General features: G+C 41.0%; 1 protein-coding gene across 1 annotated transcript in view; it reads right to left on the bottom strand.

The window, feature by feature from the left end:
- TTN (titin) overlaps window positions 1-17,258 on the bottom strand; it is a 304,366-nt gene that overhangs the window by 193,914 nt on the left and 93,194 nt on the right. Inside the window, exons 45-74 of the mRNA XM_063116312.1 lie at window positions 16,072-16,350; window positions 15,698-15,976; window positions 15,285-15,572; window positions 14,885-15,163; window positions 14,499-14,780; window positions 14,121-14,399; window positions 13,752-14,030; window positions 13,371-13,649; window positions 12,940-13,227; window positions 12,545-12,823; window positions 12,045-12,326; window positions 11,670-11,948; window positions 11,270-11,548; window positions 10,897-11,175; window positions 10,478-10,765; window positions 9,951-10,229; window positions 9,450-9,731; window positions 8,557-8,835; window positions 8,168-8,449; window positions 7,101-7,379; window positions 6,707-6,994; window positions 6,252-6,530; window positions 5,885-6,163; window positions 5,500-5,778; window positions 5,095-5,382; window positions 4,662-4,949; window positions 2,215-2,496; window positions 869-1,147; window positions 463-744; window positions 50-328 (exon numbers count right to left, since the gene is read on the bottom strand). Of these exons, the coding sequence (XP_062972382.1) occupies window positions 50-328; window positions 463-744; window positions 869-1,147; window positions 2,215-2,496; window positions 4,662-4,949; window positions 5,095-5,382; window positions 5,500-5,778; window positions 5,885-6,163; window positions 6,252-6,530; window positions 6,707-6,994; window positions 7,101-7,379; window positions 8,168-8,449; window positions 8,557-8,835; window positions 9,450-9,731; window positions 9,951-10,229; window positions 10,478-10,765; window positions 10,897-11,175; window positions 11,270-11,548; window positions 11,670-11,948; window positions 12,045-12,326; window positions 12,545-12,823; window positions 12,940-13,227; window positions 13,371-13,649; window positions 13,752-14,030; window positions 14,121-14,399; window positions 14,499-14,780; window positions 14,885-15,163; window positions 15,285-15,572; window positions 15,698-15,976; window positions 16,072-16,350 (8,442 nt within the window). The remainder of the gene's footprint in view (window positions 1-49; window positions 329-462; window positions 745-868; window positions 1,148-2,214; window positions 2,497-4,661; window positions 4,950-5,094; window positions 5,383-5,499; window positions 5,779-5,884; window positions 6,164-6,251; window positions 6,531-6,706; window positions 6,995-7,100; window positions 7,380-8,167; window positions 8,450-8,556; window positions 8,836-9,449; window positions 9,732-9,950; window positions 10,230-10,477; window positions 10,766-10,896; window positions 11,176-11,269; window positions 11,549-11,669; window positions 11,949-12,044; window positions 12,327-12,544; window positions 12,824-12,939; window positions 13,228-13,370; window positions 13,650-13,751; window positions 14,031-14,120; window positions 14,400-14,498; window positions 14,781-14,884; window positions 15,164-15,284; window positions 15,573-15,697; window positions 15,977-16,071; window positions 16,351-17,258) is intronic.

Here is a 17,258-nt window from a genome sequence, read left to right as displayed (position 1 = left end):
GTCGAGGGAAAGAAAATGGTAATTAAGAACAAAGATTCCCCAAGCCAACCTGAAACATCAACCGAAGAAGTACAGCTGCTTTTCCCCACTTCGTTTTGCACTTCGAACGTGTACAGTCCCCTGTCTTCCATGCCGGCAGAAAGAACTTTAAGTGTTGCTACTTTGTTGGAGAAGGTAATCTGATGCTTGCGGCTGTTGGTGAGTTCTCTTCCGTCCTTAAACCACTTCGCAATTAGCTCTGGAGTCCCACCCACCGTGCACTCCAAAGTAAATACACTGCCAGCGGTAACCGTCATTGGCTCAGGCTTCTCCAAAATCACAGCCGGTTCTGGAATGAGGGGAAAACAATCCACAGAAATTGAGTTGCAAAACCAAGAGTGAGAAGGAAATTATGATTGTGCTGCCATTGCAAAGGCAGTCAAGGCTGCATTCTTCAGAAGGGGGTGGAAAGCCAGTACCAACCTAGGACTTGCAGGTGTCCTGCACATTCTCGCATTCCGGCGTCATTTTTAATCTGGCAGATGTACTTCCCACCATTGGTGGCTTCGGCATTTGCAATCTGAAGGGTTGCAATGTTATCCGAAAAGGAAATCTGGAGGTTTTCGCTTTCCCGTATTATTTCACCCTTGTCTTTAAGCCACACGACAGAAATAGGCTGGGAGCCTTCCACTACGGCCCGCAATGCAGTGGGTTCTCCAGCATAGGTGAAGGTGTCACTCAGCTTCTTAACAAATCGAGGTGGTTCTGATAGAGAAGAAAATAACTTAGGGTAAAAAAAAAAAAAAGGAAAGAGAAAATCGCAAGAAAACCAGAAAGAAACGTAGGAAAAGGAATGACCAAAGAATGACCCCTTTGTACAAATACTAACCTTTGAACTTCACGGCACAAGAGCAAGTGTCACTTCCCACCTCATTTGCCACTTTGCACTGATATTCCCCGGTGTCGGCAGCTTCAAGGTTAAGGATGTGGACACTGGCGTTGAAGTTCTTAGTGGTCACTTTGAACTTCTTACTGCTCCTGACTTGCTTCCTGTCCTTGAACCAGACAACTTCAAATGGTGGTGTGCCTGCAATTTCACACTGGAGGATGACGTCAGAGCCCTTAAGGGTGTCTACGGGGCTAGGTTTCTTGCTAAAAACAGGAGGCTCTATAAAAAAAAGAATATGAGAACATGTAACTGGACTCTTGCTAACAGGGGCAAGTCATTTAGGAACAGAAGACAGAAAGTACGCTTGTAAATACCTATTTAGGTGCCTGAGAAATATTCTAGTTTTGAAAAGTGCTGCATGCATAGCAGTTCATTTTGAGGTCATTTCTATATCCAAAGCTGTAAAGTCTTGGCATCCTACCACAAATTCTTTTTGCATGTGGCACTGAATTTTCCAAATAAATGCAGTTAATAAGGGTGGGTGGGTGCCTACGCATAACCTTTAATATGTGTCATGATTTCTGCCACACCCACAGTCAGATCTGATACGCCTTGGCACATACTCTCAATCTTCCACGTCCATGGGTATATTCTTACTGACTTCCTTCCTTCCTATCCGTATGAGTGTTGCAAATTTAAAAACAAAAACAAATCTCCTGCATCTCCGTTTTTCCATGTAATTCCAGTCTACATCTAATGTCTTCTCTAACTATAGAGCGTTTCCAGGAGGTAACGAACAAGCAGCAAGCAGGTTTTGTAGCTGGCACCAATAACAGGGAGCTGGTCCTCCTACTCCTGTAACTCAAACCTTGCCTTATCTCCCACTTCTTTGATCCATCCACCTGTTGTCTCTTGTTGTCAGCTTCCTAGGTTAGATGCCCAAGAAGCACATCCTGACTGAGGCGTAAGGGTGTTTTTCAACTTTAGACTGCTAGAATCTGAATGACAGGAAATGGGCTGTACCCATTATTGTCCTGTGCTATTGTATAGTTCTGTAACTTCTGAGGCTGCCAAGTAACAGATAAGACTAGAAGGACCACTGAGCTTTTATCCTATAAGGCTGTTCCTTCTGCTTTTCAATTGTCCAAGTTTGTTTTAGCATATGTTTGCATAGTGGGGTTGGCCCTACACATCAGCACCTTCAACATGTCCACTATCACTTAGTTGTGGAGTCTCACTCCTTCACCATTACTTTCGACGGTTCATTTCCGATATTGCAGAGTACAAACGAAAGCAGGGGGCAGGGAAGAAGAGGGAGGAAAACTGTGGAAACATCGGCGGCTCACCTTTCACGGTGACGACCGTACTGCAGCTCGCAGTGCCAGCAGAATTGAGAGCTTCACAAATGTAATCTCCAGTGTCTTCAGGGTTGGCATCAACGATGATGAGCACTGCGATGGAGTCACTGAATGCCATGCGGTGCTTGTCACTAGCATGTATTTCCTGGTCATTTTTGTACCACACAATTTTGATTTCTGGGGAACCACTGATTTTACATTCAAGTTGACATGAATCACCCTGCTTCACCATTCTTGCTGCTTCTAGTTTCTTTACAAATTTAGGAGGTTCTAAGAATCCAGAAGGAAAGCAACATTCAGTACTGTACTACGTCGAGGAAGAAGAACTCTTGAGAACATGCACATTTTAGGATGTTAATCATACAGATGGTAAGTTCAATGACAACTAACGAAATATAAGCTTGAGAGGAAGAAAAAGAGAGAGGATTTAAAGAGTTTCCCCCCATATTGGGCCAAAATACTTAGGGAGAGACAGACTCCATCTGTTTTATGACTAAATCTGTTCTACATTCCTATAAAGGCTCTTTAATAAATACTTTCCACTTCAAAAACCATCATATGTAGCAGGGGCACAAGGTCTAAGGCCCGGGTTCCCTATCTGGCCATCCTGACCTGGCCATCTTGGGTTCCTTAGATGTCCATGTCTCTTCCAAACCCCATTTCCCCTGCCCACTGATCATTTGGGGGGGGGGGGGTCATGGCTTTTAAATAGTTTTTACCCGTTATCCTAAGGCTTAGTTACTTGAAGAAAGAGCTATAGGCCAAAGTATGTCATCATCATCATCATTATTATTATTATTATTATTATTATTATTATTATTGGCATTTTGGCCCCACCCCCTTTGCCTTTAGTCCCACTCCTCACTGGAATGCAGCCCCAGAGAGTTTCTCTGAAATGGAATTTGGCCCTCTGGATGAAAGAGGTTCAACACCCCTGATATAAAGGGCCTGTTCAGACAACTCGCTAAGCCATGGTTAGGCCACTAACCCTTTTGCAACAAATGGTTAGTGAGCCTGTTTAAACCATGATTATATAGCTACCATGTGTAGGAATGCTTCACATGACATGCTAAGTCATGGTTAGGCCACTAACCTTTTTGCAACAAATGATTAGTGAGCACGTTTAAACCACAATTATGCAGCCACCATGGGTAGGAATGTTTCACATGACACACCAAGTCATGGTTCACACGGCACGCTAAGTCATAGTGTTTAGCTCAACCACCATGGCTCAGTGTGTCGTCTGAACAGGGTCAAAGAGTCCAGCACTTATTATCATTATTACTTATTTATTATTACTTGCTTGAGCATTTCTATAATCTAAAGTGCATCAGCTATCCCATAAGGATATGCAACATTTTTTTACTTCTGTAACTGTAAAAACCCTGACATTTTTGCACTAATAAGCTGTGGTGCCTTTTGCTCCCCTTGTGTTGTCACACAGAGCTCAGGGCAGGGGAGCAGAATCTCCCCCCAGCCTCAGTCAACCTCAGTCAAGTGGGGAAATCAGACGGAAGGTGGCACCCAGGAAGACCACTTCTCCCTGCCCTATGCCTCCAAGAACAGGCCAATATTTTGGGAATCGACATGCATGAAATAAGCTTCTCACAGAAAAAAAAATAAAATCTCCTGGTTGAGTGCAGGGCGAGATGGAAGGGAGAAAAGAGACTGTCTGAGTCCAGCATTCCCTCTGCTTTTACTTCAGTGGTTAGTTGATTGGCAATGTGAGCTAGTTGATTGGCATTCAAAAAACTCTTAAAGTTTCAGCCTGTGGGAGGAATGAGATGCATCCCCAAGTGCAGAGAGCACTTGCTGGTTTCCCACCTCCTTGCAATATGTTGACCCTCTCATGGGCCACAGCTAGACCTAAGGTTTATCCTGGGATCATCCAGGGTTCGCCCCTGCCTGAGCACTGGATCCCCTGTGTGTCACCTAGGTGAACAGGTTTGACCCCTGGACGATCCAGGGATAAACCTTAGATCTAGCTATGGCCATGGAGGGACATGAAGGTCACTTTTAATGGACTGGGATATCAATATAAAATGAAACACTGATATACAAAATACACATGAATGAGATGCAATCTGATTTTTACAAGGACAAAAACTAGAGAAGGCCATAAAGTTGCATTGAACGGTGATGAATGTAAAGCACAGCCAAGAGGAGTCATTTGTCAGAAATATATATATATCACACTTCTACGAGCATAATGATTTTCTCTCTCTGAGTTTCAAGAAGGTTAGAAAGAAAGATTTCATGTCTTTCATACCCACAGACACTTTTTACAAGGATTTTTTTTCTTGTTTGAAAGAGGACTGTTCAATTTTGACTTCAGGCAATTAGAATCAATTGGAAAAAAGAAGCCCCAACAAATCCTTCTTCTGAGTGAAAAACACACACCCTAGTTTCAATAAGGTCTACTTAAATTCCAATACCTTTCACATTAAGCTGAGCTGAGCAAAAGTCTTTTCCGACATCGTTGCTAGCTTGGCAGGTGTACTGTCCAGAGTCTCCTTTGGCTACTCTCAGAATCCTTAAATGGGCTGTATTTGCTACAAATGTGATGGCATAGTTTCCTCCTGTGCGGATCTCCCGGCCGTCTTTTGCCCAGGTAACATGTATTGGTTGGGCTCCGGTAACATGACACTCAAAATCAGCACTTTCTCCAACGGGAAGATCTTTGGATTCAGGTGTGATATCAAACAGGGGGGCTTGTTTAGGTTCTGAGGATTAAAAGGAAGAGTATATTGCCGATGGATTTTTCTTTTGAACACACAAATATATCGCCAAATTTTGAAACATTTGAGCTTTAGGAAGAAAGGCTTAATAGAATCGCTGAAAAAAAGAAAGATTCAGTGTGGAACAAACCTGAGACTGAGAACCTGGCACTAGATGTAGCAGTTCCAACAGGGTTGGTAGCTGTGCAAGAGTACTGCCCAGTATGGCCCATCTCAGTTTGCAACAGATGAAGAGTCGCCACATTATCTATGTAAGAGGTTTGTACATTAAAGTCATCTCTTAAAGGCACACCATCCTTATACCAAGTAACACTGATGGGTTCTGACCCATTTAGGCGGCAAACGAATTTGACCGGGAAACCAACAGTTTGCTCTGTGTCCTTTAACTTCCTCGCAAAAGAAGGTGGGTGTTTTCGCTCTGTAAGGAAACAGGCATGCAATAAACATATAAATACATGCTTTGTGCAGCATCTGGACATAGGAACCACATTTTAAAAAGGAGCCTTTTTTAACCAACTCAAAATAAAATGGTCACCTTGAACTGCCAAAACAGCCTTTGAATAGGTAGCTCCAACAACGTTTTCTGCTTTGCAAATATATTCTCCACTGTCACTGACATCTACTTTGTTAAATATAAGTGTAGCAACATTGTCTTTGAAGTACATTTTATACTCTGGAGTTGATCTTAATTTGGTATCTCCTTTGTACCAAGATATTGTGATTTCTGGTGTCCCAGAAACTTGGCACTGCAAAGTTGTGTAGTCTCCAACTGATACTTCAAGAGGTCCCAAGTGTGTGACGAAAGAAGGGGGTTCTGAGAACACAAAGAATCAGCATCAGCACAAGATTACCAATACACCTGATACTCTGAATTATAAAATTAAGTGACAAAGATAGTTGAAATGTCACGAACGACAGACCTAAAGTGGATACTAGCGCTTCACAAATATCTTCTCCAGCCTCATTTTCCACCATGCATGTGTATTCCCCTTGGTCATCCTTTGTACTGTTAAGAATTTCCAGAATGCATGACTTCTCCGTTGTGGTGATATTGCATTTTTCAGATTGACTTAAAGTTACACCATCCTTCTTCCATGTGACTGAAATAGGAAGGCTACCAGTGTACTGGCTTTCTAGAATGATGGATTTGCCTGGTTCGACGCAATGGTCACTGACTTTCTTCACAAAGACGGCTGGTTCTGGTGAGCAATAAGATGTCAAAGATTGAGCATCAACATTGTGCAAACAGTTAATATTCCAGAGCAAGAAATTGCTATCTGTACCAACCTTTTACAGAAAGATGTGCTGTACAAGACACTTTGCCAGCTTCATTAGTCACAACGCAGGTATAATCTCCACTCTGGAGCGGCTCTACATCAAAAAGCTCCAGATCTGTGACAGAATCTTCCAAAAAGATGTTACATTTATCACCTGGTACCAGTTCACTGACCCCTCTAAACCAGTTCACCTTAAAGGGTGGCGTTCCTCTAATAACAGCAGAAAATGTAACACTTCTGCCTGGCAAAATGTCCACAGATTCAGGTTCCTTCACAAAAGAGGGTGGTTCTAAACAAGTATGAAACACAATAACAGATCAGAGGATGATTAAGTAAGCATGAAATTAAAACGGACATTTCCCTCAATTCATATCACCCCAAAGAACAGAATTTTGCAAGAAGGAAAGATTAATAAAAAGTTTTGGAAGATTCCTGCAAAGAGTGAGTCAGTCGTCAAATACTGACCTTGCACGGTCAAAATAGCCCTGGTCTCTTCGGAGCCTGCTACATTAGCAGCTTTACATGTGTATGTTCCTGTATCCGATGACTTCAGTGAACTGATTTGCAAACCGCAAACGTTGTCTGAAAAACTGATTTGATGTTTTTCCCCACTAGTGATTTTATGGCCATTATGAAACCAAGCAACGGTAATTGGGTGGGACCCAGCCACTTTGCACTCAAGAACGACAGATGAAGCTAGTACACCATGGGTTTCTTTAAGTTTTCTTGTGAATGAAGGTGGGATAATCCGATCTGTGTAAGAGGAAGTAAACAAAACAAGACAATGACTTCCAAGAAGATCCCCAAAAGAGAACCATTTCCTAGTGGAAATATTATGAAAAGAAGCAATAGCACTAACCTAGAACATCAACTGATGCGGTACAGCTGCTTTTGCCAACATTGTTCTGTACCTCAAAGGTATATAAGCCACTGTCTTCCCCTTCAGAATCAAGAATTTTAAGTGTCGACACTTTGTTGTAGAAGGTAATTTTGTATTTGTCGCTACTTGTCAGTTCTTTTCCATCCTTAAACCAGCCTATTGAAAGTTCAGGTGTACCACCCACTTTGCACTCTAAGGTACAAATATCTCCTACAGTGACCTTCATTGGCTCTGCCTTCTCTACAATGACAGCTGGCTCTGGAAAGAGATACAAGCAATATCCATCTATAAATAACTTTATCTCAAAGACACATTTGCCCAACGTTTCAATTGCAGAAATCAGTGCTCTAAAGCAACATCTTTTCTGCTTTGTTGTGAAGGCAGTACAAAGCTATTAACTGATCTCCTTTTCTGGAATGTGTACATAGCGCACACTCACAAGACATGAAATATCACCATGTCTATACTATCTATAGAAGTATAATGTTCATATTCTGGACTCATCAGAATAATCCAAAATATTTATTCTGCAAGTAAGTTCCTCTTGTGCAGTATGGATTGCATTTATCAGTGCATCTTCACTCCTGATCAAAATATATCATCCATATTGTTTTCCTGACCTGAAGTCAGGATTTATGAACTGTGTCAAAGTTAATTTTGTAACAAACTTTTAAGATTTGAAAAGTCTGTAAAGCGCCTACTTTTCCTTGAAGGCCTTTGGCAGAACACTCTAGTTCCATGTCATACTGTAACTGAGCCTGTATCTAAGCGTGTGTAGCCAAACCAACCTCATATTGCCTCCCTATTTTCCACATATTGCCTCCCTTCTCTCCCCATCTGATGTTCCCCCTGTATCAAATTTCAGATTGTAAGCTCCTTGGGGCAGAGAGAGCCTCTCATCTTGTACTCTGTACAGTGTTGTGCATACTAAAGATGAAATATAATATAATATAGATTTATCGCATCTTCAGGGTCCCGTATCTTTTCTAGCCTTCTCAACTTTTAAAATACCTCCTTTTAAAAAGCAAGTTAGTGTTATTACCAACCTAGAACTGTTAGAGTGGCCATACACTCCCGGGTTCCAGCATCGTTACTGACTTGACAGATATACTTCCCAGCACTTGCTGGTTCTGCTTTGGCAAGCTGTAAAGTGGCAACATTTCCCACATAGGTGATTGCTGTGTTTTCACTTTCTCGAATGACCTCTTCCTTGTCCTTCAGCCAGAGAACTGAAATTGGTTGAGAGCCTTCCACCGTTGCTTGTAACTCTACTTGTTCACCCACCACCACAGTAAGGTTGTTTATTTTGGTCACAAATTTTGGTGGTTCTGAAGCGGAAAGAGGCAACGGGCATGAAGATTTCCAATAAGAAGCATTCTTCAAGTTCTTATAAAAAAAGACGATTTTATACCATGTATTCTAAAACAAAGCTTACCTTTTAGTTTTACAGTGCAAATACAAGTGTCACTTCCAATGTCATTCTGAGCTTTGCACTGGTATTCACCAATGTCAGAAGCTTCAACATTCAGAATGTGCACACTCGCATGGTAGTTCTTGGATGTGACCTTGTATTTTTTACTGCTGCGGATTTGTCTCTTATCCTTATACCATGTGACTTCAAATGGTGGCGTCCCAGAAATTTCGCACTCAAGGCTAACTTCAGTGCCTTTGAGTGTATGTAGTGGAGATGGCTTCCTGCTAAATACAGGAGGTTCTAGGAAGAAAAAAGAAGCAGGCACCATTTTTTAAAAGATAGCTATGGTAAAATACAAGGTTAATGCAATTATAAGGTAAGAACTGTCAGATATGTATCTGTTCCAATGTCTAGCCATACAGTTAGCAGAAGTCGTTTCCTTTTCATGTACCAGCACGAAAAGTGACAACTGTCTTTGCTAAGCATCACACTATCTTGTGATGCTTAGCAAAAAAAGAAATAATGCTTTACATGGAATTTTATCCCTCCCCCCCATCCCATGAAATGCAACCCTTCTGACTCACTACCCAGCCCTTCGGTGACCGATAGAAAGTTCTGATGGTTACTGTCTATGGCCCTTTCTACACCTAAGGGTTATCCCAGGAAAATGGAGGGATCATCCCTGCCTGCACCCGGGATCCCCTGTGTGCCACTTGGAGGCACAGGAATGATCCTGGGATATAGGGCTGGTGTAGACATGCCCTATATCTCTTTCACCACCAAGTCCTTAGTGCACTCTCAAAGGATAGGGCCACAGGTTAGAAAACACTTGTTTAAAACTAACCATGAAGACTAGGACACTGCCCTGAGCAAATGCCAAACGAAGGGAAGCCTATAAAAGAGTGTTTTCTAACCTTTTACTAGAAGTTTTGTGCTGCAGCTTGCTTTGCCAGCAGGATTCTGTGCTTCACATATGTAATCGCCACTATCGTCAGCACCAAGATGTCTCATTTCAATTACTGCCACAGAATCTGTGAATGACATCTGGAACTTTTCACTAGCATGGAGTTCAGTGTCATTCCTGTACCATACCACTTTGATTTCTGGAGTGCCACTGATTTTACATTCGAGTCGTGTGGAGTCACCCTGTTTCACAACTTTTGACGGCTCTAGCTTCTTAACAAACTTTGGAGGTTCTAAGAAATGAAGGGAAATATGAAAGTTCAATAAATAGGAAGAAAATATGTATAGAATAAGAGGGGAGGGGAACGGGTAACAAGAAAACTAAAGGCAAATTAACCCGTGTCAAGAATCTCTAAATATAGCAATGCACAAAGAAAAGTAATCAAGATACATTTATAAAAAGAAAGCAGAAGACATATAAGAAAAGAGAAACACAGAACAAATTAGCACACCTGTTACATTCAGTGTTGTTGTGCAAGAATCACTGCCAACGTCATTGGAAACTTGGCAAGTATAGTTCCCACTTTTTGATATATCCACTGAATAAAGATTTAAGAAACCAGTAGACCCTTCAATCCCAAATAAACAGTTAGGTCCAGGCACAAGTTCTAAATCTTCTTTAAACCACTTTATTTTAAAAGGCGGTGTTCCCTTTAAAGCAGCTTTAAATTCCACTGTTGAATCAGGTACAGCTTGCTGGCTTTCTGGTTTTGCCAGGAAGCTTGGTGGCTCTAAAGATTTTAAGAAAACAAAAGAATTATTTCATTTTTGGCACAAGAAATACAGCTCGGCAAGGCAAAATAAACAATCAAGAGAACTAAAGATGTCAAAAAAAATCATAAGAAAAAGAAGTTGTATATAGATAGCGTTAGCTGTCAGTTGCAGTCAAAGATATTAAGTTAGTAATTGTGTAGTTGAAGTAGAAAAAGATTTACATTTAATAAAGTAAAGAGTATAGGAAGAAGATAGGAATCCAAACCTTTCACTGTTAAGGCGGCACTACATGAGTCACTTCCTGCAACATTAGTCACGCTGCAAGTATAATTTGCAGAATCTGTCAATTCCAGGTAATTAACCTCTAGTGATACAGTGTTTTCATGGCACAGACTCCTGTATTTGGCGCTGTCAGGGATCTCTTTTCCATCTTTATACCATTTTGCCGTAATAGGGAGTGAGCCAGAAATTTTACACTCCATATGAATGGATGATCCCAGAATTTTATCCATTTTTGGTAGTTTTTTGGTAAATGAGGGAGGAATTGATTGATCTGTCCAGAAGGAGGGAAAAAGGCAAGTAGTATCAGCTTCCTTGCTGTTAATCATCTTCATGAAAATACACTGGCAATTGAAATGTTGGTAGAAAAATAAAACAGCAATTTTGGCGAAACTCAATACTAACCTAGTACTGACAGAACAGCCTCACAGGTGCTGCTTCCAAACTCATTTTCAACCTTAAAAGTGTATGCACCACTGTCCTGCTTCATCACGGATTCAATCCTAAAACTGGCCACATTATTATCAAAGCTCATAGTGTAATATCTACTGGGCATGAGCTGTTTGCCATCTTTGAACCATTTGGTTTGAAGTTCTGGCGTTCCAGCCACAGTACATTCCAGAGTCACGGGGTCTTTTTCAGTCACTTTAACTGATTTAGCCTTTTCTATTATCTGAGCAGGTTCTGCAGTAAGAATTAAAACACAAATATATTGAAGTCTTCTAATGGATAATATGCAAAGGCTTGCTGATTAACGTAAAATTCAAAAGACACAAACCTTGTACTAAAAGCAAAGCAAAGCACTTTTCAACTCCTGACTCATTCTTGGCCTGACAGGTGTATCTCCCACTGTGACTAAGGTGAACGTTCTTGATTTTCAATCTTGCCACATTGTTCTCAAAGGTAATGTGGAAGTTCTCATCATTTTCAAGGATTCTTTCATCTTTTATCCAAGACACTGTTAAAGGCTGGGAACCAGCCACTGTGCATTGAAAAACAGCGGAACTTTTCAAAACAGCACGTACATTTTCTAACTTCTTGATGAAGGATGGGGGCTCTGTGTTTTTAAGAATAAAAATCCAAAGTGAAGCCAGAATAAGATTTAAAATTGGTTAAAGCAAAAAGAGCAAACTGAATATTTTCTAGATTTTTTCCCCTATAGCAGTTGCTGAACTGACCTTTCAAAGTGACCCTTGTGCTACATGAACAACTGCCTCCTTCATTTGCTATAATGCACTGGTATTCGCCAGCATCTTGAAAATCACAGCTCATTATTTGAAGGCCAAATATAGATTGTCTATCAGTCATGGTATATTTTTTGCTGCTTCGAATCTCACTGTTGTTCTTCAGCCAGGTTACTTCGAACGGAGGGGTGCCTGTGACTTCACATTCTAAGACAGCATCATAACTTTTCACTACTTCCACGGGTTTCAGCTCCCTTATAAATGTGGGAGGTTCTAAATTAGAAGAAGAAAACAGAGCAACCTCAGGAAAAAAGGGAGAAAATCCAACTGTATGTCTGAGTGAATTCAAAAAGAATTTTTCCAACTAACCTTTCACTTTCAGTTCAATGCTGCAGCTTTCACTACCTGCATCATTGTGAACTTCACAAATATAAGTCCCACTGTTTTCCACCTTAGCATTGGTGACTTTAAAAGTGGCAATGTTGTCTACAAATGAGACTCCATATTTAGCGTGGTCCGTAACTTCATTCCCATCTAGGTACCAAGTTGCACGGATTTCAGGTGTACCAGCTACCTGGCATTCAAAAGTGGTAGATTGCCCTTTTCTCAAAACTACTACAGGGCTAGGCTTCTGAACAAACCTGGGGGGCTCTAAAATCAGAATGAGGTGGGAGGAAAGCACAAAAATAGATTTATTGAAAATCAATAATTGGTTTTTTTTAAAAAAAAACAACAAACTAAGGTGGAGGCTGAAATCCTATGCACGCACTTACTTGGAGTAATCCCCATTGAATACAGTGGGACTTACTTGCAAGTAGACATACATAGGATTGTGCAGCACAAATAGCACAGGGTGTAAAACTGCAGACCTTTCACAAAGAGGGTTGCTTTGCAGGTTGTTGACCCAACATCATTGCTTATTTGGCAGATATAGTTTCCTGAATCAGATGTCTTGGCTGAAAAGAGTTCTAGTACACTTGAAGTGTCATCCTTATAAACTGAGCGAGAGGCTCCCGTCAGGAGTTCTTTGCTGTCTTTGAACCACTTTATTTGTATGGGAGGAGTGCCGCTCACCAGGGCTTTGAGCTGGACTCTAGCAGCAGGTATGATATCTTGTGACTGTGGTTTTTCAACAAAACTTGGAGGTTCTACAAAGCATGAGGAGAAAGACAGGAAAAGGAGGGAAATCACTCAAATTCAACGTAAGAGAAAAAAATGCCAAATGTGTTGCCTAAGAGAAAAAGAAAACGCAAAGTATCCAAACCTTTGACGGTTAAATATGCACTGCACTGGTTTTTTCCTGCTTTGTTTGTTGCTTCGCAGGTATAAGATCCACTGTCTCTACCTTCAAGCTGGTTGAGCTCCAAGAATGCCATGTTATCATGAAAGGAGTATTTGTGTTTTTCACTAGCAGTTATTTCTTGACCATCTTTGTACCATTGGATACTTATTGGATGGGAACCAGACACTATGCACTCAAGGTGGACGAAAGAGCCCTTAATGCTGTCCATTTTCTTTAGCTTTTTGGTGAATTTGGGTGGTATGATCAGATCTACCCAAGACAGACCAAAAAGAAATGTATTAGATTAGGCTGCTACAAGGTTCATCTTTGCTATCAGTAGAATAAGAACTGTAATGGCGGCCAAGGCCCATCCACCCATCCACCCACCTCCATGCAGGATACACAATACAGACCTAATACATTAATGCTAGCTTTACAGCTGCTGCTTCCAACATCATTTGAAACCTCAAATGTGTATTCGCCACTATCTTTCTTTTCTGTTGAAGCAATCTTCAGCATGGAGACTGTGTCGGTGATACTGATTTTATATTTGGGTCCCAAAGTCAACTCCTTCCCAGCTCTGAACCATTTGGCGGTAATATCTTTCGTTCCTGAAAATCTACACTGCAAGGTGGCTGGATCACCCTCAGTGACATCAATTGAAACAGCTTTATCAGTGATCGTGGCTGGCTCTGTGATAAATACGGGAAGAAGTATGAGTTGTGTGACTTGAACTGGAATATTGACTGAAGATTACGTTATATATTATAAAGGTGAGAGGAGGCTAAACAAACCTTTCACTGTTAGTAAAGCAGAACATCTTTGGATTCCGGCGTCGTTTTTAGCCTGACAAAAATATTTCCCATCATGCTTTACTTCAATGGCCCTGATCATGAGAGTTGCCACATTGTTCACAAAAGTCATTTTTGTGTTATCATCTTCAACAATGTCGTCATTATCTTTCAACCAAGAGATTGTTATTGGCATGGAGCCTTTAATAGTTGCCTGAAACACAATGGTGCCTCCTCTAAGAGAGCTAATGGTCTCAATCCTCTTCACAAATTGTGGGGGCTCTATTGAAAGAATAGATATCTGGTGAGCATCGGAGTCAACAAAATGTTAAAATAAAGGACAGAGGGACATTTTTTCTAAGTAGTACTGACCTTTCAGAGCCACCTCTGAGCTACAGACGCAGCTTCCTACATCATTTGTTACCATGCATTGATATTCGCCCACATCTGAAGAGTCGAACTTGAAAACTTGGAGACTAAGCAAGGAATTCTCCATGGTTATTCTGTGTTTTCTACTGCTCCTCACAGGCTTGTTGTCCTTTAACCAATATACCTCAAATGGAGGAGTACCTAACACCTCACACTCCAGTATAACATCTGAATCTTTTAATACTTCCCTGGGTTCAAATTCCTTGATAAAATATGGCGATTCTATAGCGCAAGAGAGAAAGAAAGAGTGGGAGTGGTTAATTCTTTTTGGAACCTCTTAAAGACTTAAAAAAGGAGAAGAGAACTTGGAGGACTTCACACCTTTTACTGCCACAACACTACTGCAGGTGTCCTTCCCAGCGTCGTTTTTGGCCTCACACATGTATTCACCACTGTCTTCAACGGCGACATCCATCAGTCTGAGTACTGCTGTGGAGCCTATCAAAGACATCTTGAACTTGGCACTGTCTTTAATTTCCCTATCATCCTTAAACCAGGATATTTTAATTTCAGGGGTGCCCATTACTTTACATTCTAACTGGGCATATTCTCCTTTCTTAATCAACTGCGATGGCTCAAGTCTCTCCACGAAAGTAGCGGGTTCTGTGGAATTAAGAAATGTTATTAATAAGAGTTGCAGAAAGAGTTTAAAGAACAGTAAGAGGCAATAGGCCAAAGTATTGTACTAAGAGAAAGAAAATGCAAACCTTTCACAAACACGTTTGCAGTGCATGCAACTGAACCAGCCACGTTGCTGACTTTGCAAGAATAGACGCCTGAATCTGCAGGTTTTACTGCATAAAGTTCCATGTAACTCGACAAAGCTTCTGTCATGATGTAGCAAGCTCCACCGGTTGTTAGCTTAGCATCACCCTTAAACCACTCTACAGAGAGTGGTGCTGTTCCTTTAAAAGTACTCTTCAAACGCACCGTTGACCCAGGTGATATGTCTTGAGACTCTGGCTCTGTTACGAAGCTAGGTGGCTCTAAACATTGTTTGAAAGAAATAGTTGGAAAGAGTAAGTAGTGTAACTTATGTGGTGTGTTAAAAGAATAGAATTGTTAATAAGAAACACCAAGAAGAGAATTCCAAAAAAGATGTCAAACCTTTTACAGTCAAAGTGCTACTGCTTTCTTTACTCCCTGCAGAGTTTGTGGCTCTACAGGAATACACCCCTACATCATTGATATCCAGACGCTGGATCTCCAAAGACGCTGAACCTTCTTCATAACGTACTTTATATTTGGCACTGGCAGTGATCTCTTTGTCGTGTTTAAACCAAGAAACTTTTATTGGAAGAGAACCTGATACTCTGCAATCAAGATGGCAGGAGCTACCAACTGCGCTGTCAGCGTTCCGCAGGGGCTTGGTAAAGAACGGGGGGATGGTGCGATCTGTTGCAAAGCAGAGCAAAGACAGAAAAGCCGTCAAAAGAGCGTTTCAAGACTTTTTGTTTCAGCTGTTCTGTGCTCTGAAGTGGAGCAGCGTTGTTGTCTTTAGCCAGAAGAAGGTTACCAACCTAATACAGAAAATGTGGTGGTGCACGAACTGCGTCCAACGTCATTCTCAACTTCAAAGGTGATTTCGCCAGTATCGTGCAATTCGGCCGTATAGAATTTTAACTGAGCAACGTTGTTCTTAAAACTGATTCTATACTTTTTGTTAGAAACCAGAGGTTTTCCATCTTTGAACCATTTTGTTTTTAACTCTGGGGTGCCTGCAACAGTATATTCCAAAGTTGCTGGGTCCCCAGCAGTCACCTGAATGAACTCTGCTCTCTCAACGATTGTGGCAGGCTCTATAACAAAATTAAACAGAAGTCATTACAGAGCAATTGCAGTAGCCTGCCAATAGGTGAAGAACCGTGAGATGTGAAGGTGTTCCTACACTGACCTTTAACTGCTAATTGTCCAAAACTTGTTTGACTTCCTGCGTCATTCTCAGCCAGACATGTATATTTACCACCAGAACTCATTTGGACATCTGAGATTTGCAAAGTGGCAATGCCATTTTCAAAGGTCACTTTGACTTTGTTATCCTCTTTAATAATATCTTTCCCCTTCATCCAAGTGACAGAAATAGGAGCGGAGCCTTTCACAGCTGCCTGTAAAACAACTGCATCTCCAGCGAGAGAAGTAACGTCTTCAATTTTCTTAACAAAAGATGGAGGTTCTAATTTGAAAAAGAAAAAGAAAACCTTCTCTATTAGTATTGCTTCACATTACTCTAGGTGTTGTATTTCAAAGTTATTAAATACAATAAAATAGTTCTTCTAGATGTAGTATCAATCACTATCCCTCATGGATATTGGGGTCCAGAAGAAAGTTAGGAAAAAGTTTACAATTTCCAATCTGGATGTAGAGGCCACATTACTTATCAAATGTGACTCATTATGTATTATTTGACAACTGGCAAGTTAACCCATGTAAAGATTGGGGTTAGGGAGGGTACAGGAGGAATATAGTAGGGATGAGGTCTTGCTTCTCGGAAGGAGGTAGGGAGAAGGAATTTGGGTGGAGTTTTCAGTTTTTGGATTACTGTCAGTGCTGGAATTCCTCTGTGGAGTGAGGCAGAGGTACGGACAAAATTGGTATCCCTTTCATCTAAATTCATACAATGTATTGGAATTAAGTAGGGAAGGTTGAGGTGCTTGGGATTGTTCAGTTATGAGACAAGTGTTTTCCCTTTTAAGTAATCAACATGACTGGTCTTGTATAATCTGAACTCTTCTGGCTAGGAAATCCCTCAATGAGAACCCTTTGATGCATTTACATAAATAAATATATTTGCCTCTTAAGGCAAGGGACTATACCCAAACTGATTTGCATAACGCTGCATTTATAAGTTGAAAGGATACATGAATTGTCTTTGAGAGTGCTTCCAGAGGAAGACTTTTATTGTGTAATAACCCTGACTCATTTAGAGAATTTTGCAGTGGGGGTTCGAATTTTGCAGCCCCCCTCCATTTGTAAGCTTCCTGAGTTTTCCCATCTTACTAGAAAAAAAATCTGTTAAGAAAAGTCAGAATAGCTGCATAATGGCTTTTGTCTGATAGCTCTATGTTCTGTCTGTCTGGAAGC

This window comes from Elgaria multicarinata, chromosome 2 (assembly GCF_023053635.1).
Source record: "Elgaria multicarinata webbii isolate HBS135686 ecotype San Diego chromosome 2, rElgMul1.1.pri, whole genome shotgun sequence".
Taxonomy (NCBI): domain Eukaryota; kingdom Metazoa; phylum Chordata; class Lepidosauria; order Squamata; family Anguidae; genus Elgaria; species Elgaria multicarinata.
The sequence above is the reverse complement of the archived record's forward strand: the minus strand, read 5'-3'. Positions and strand labels throughout refer to the sequence as shown.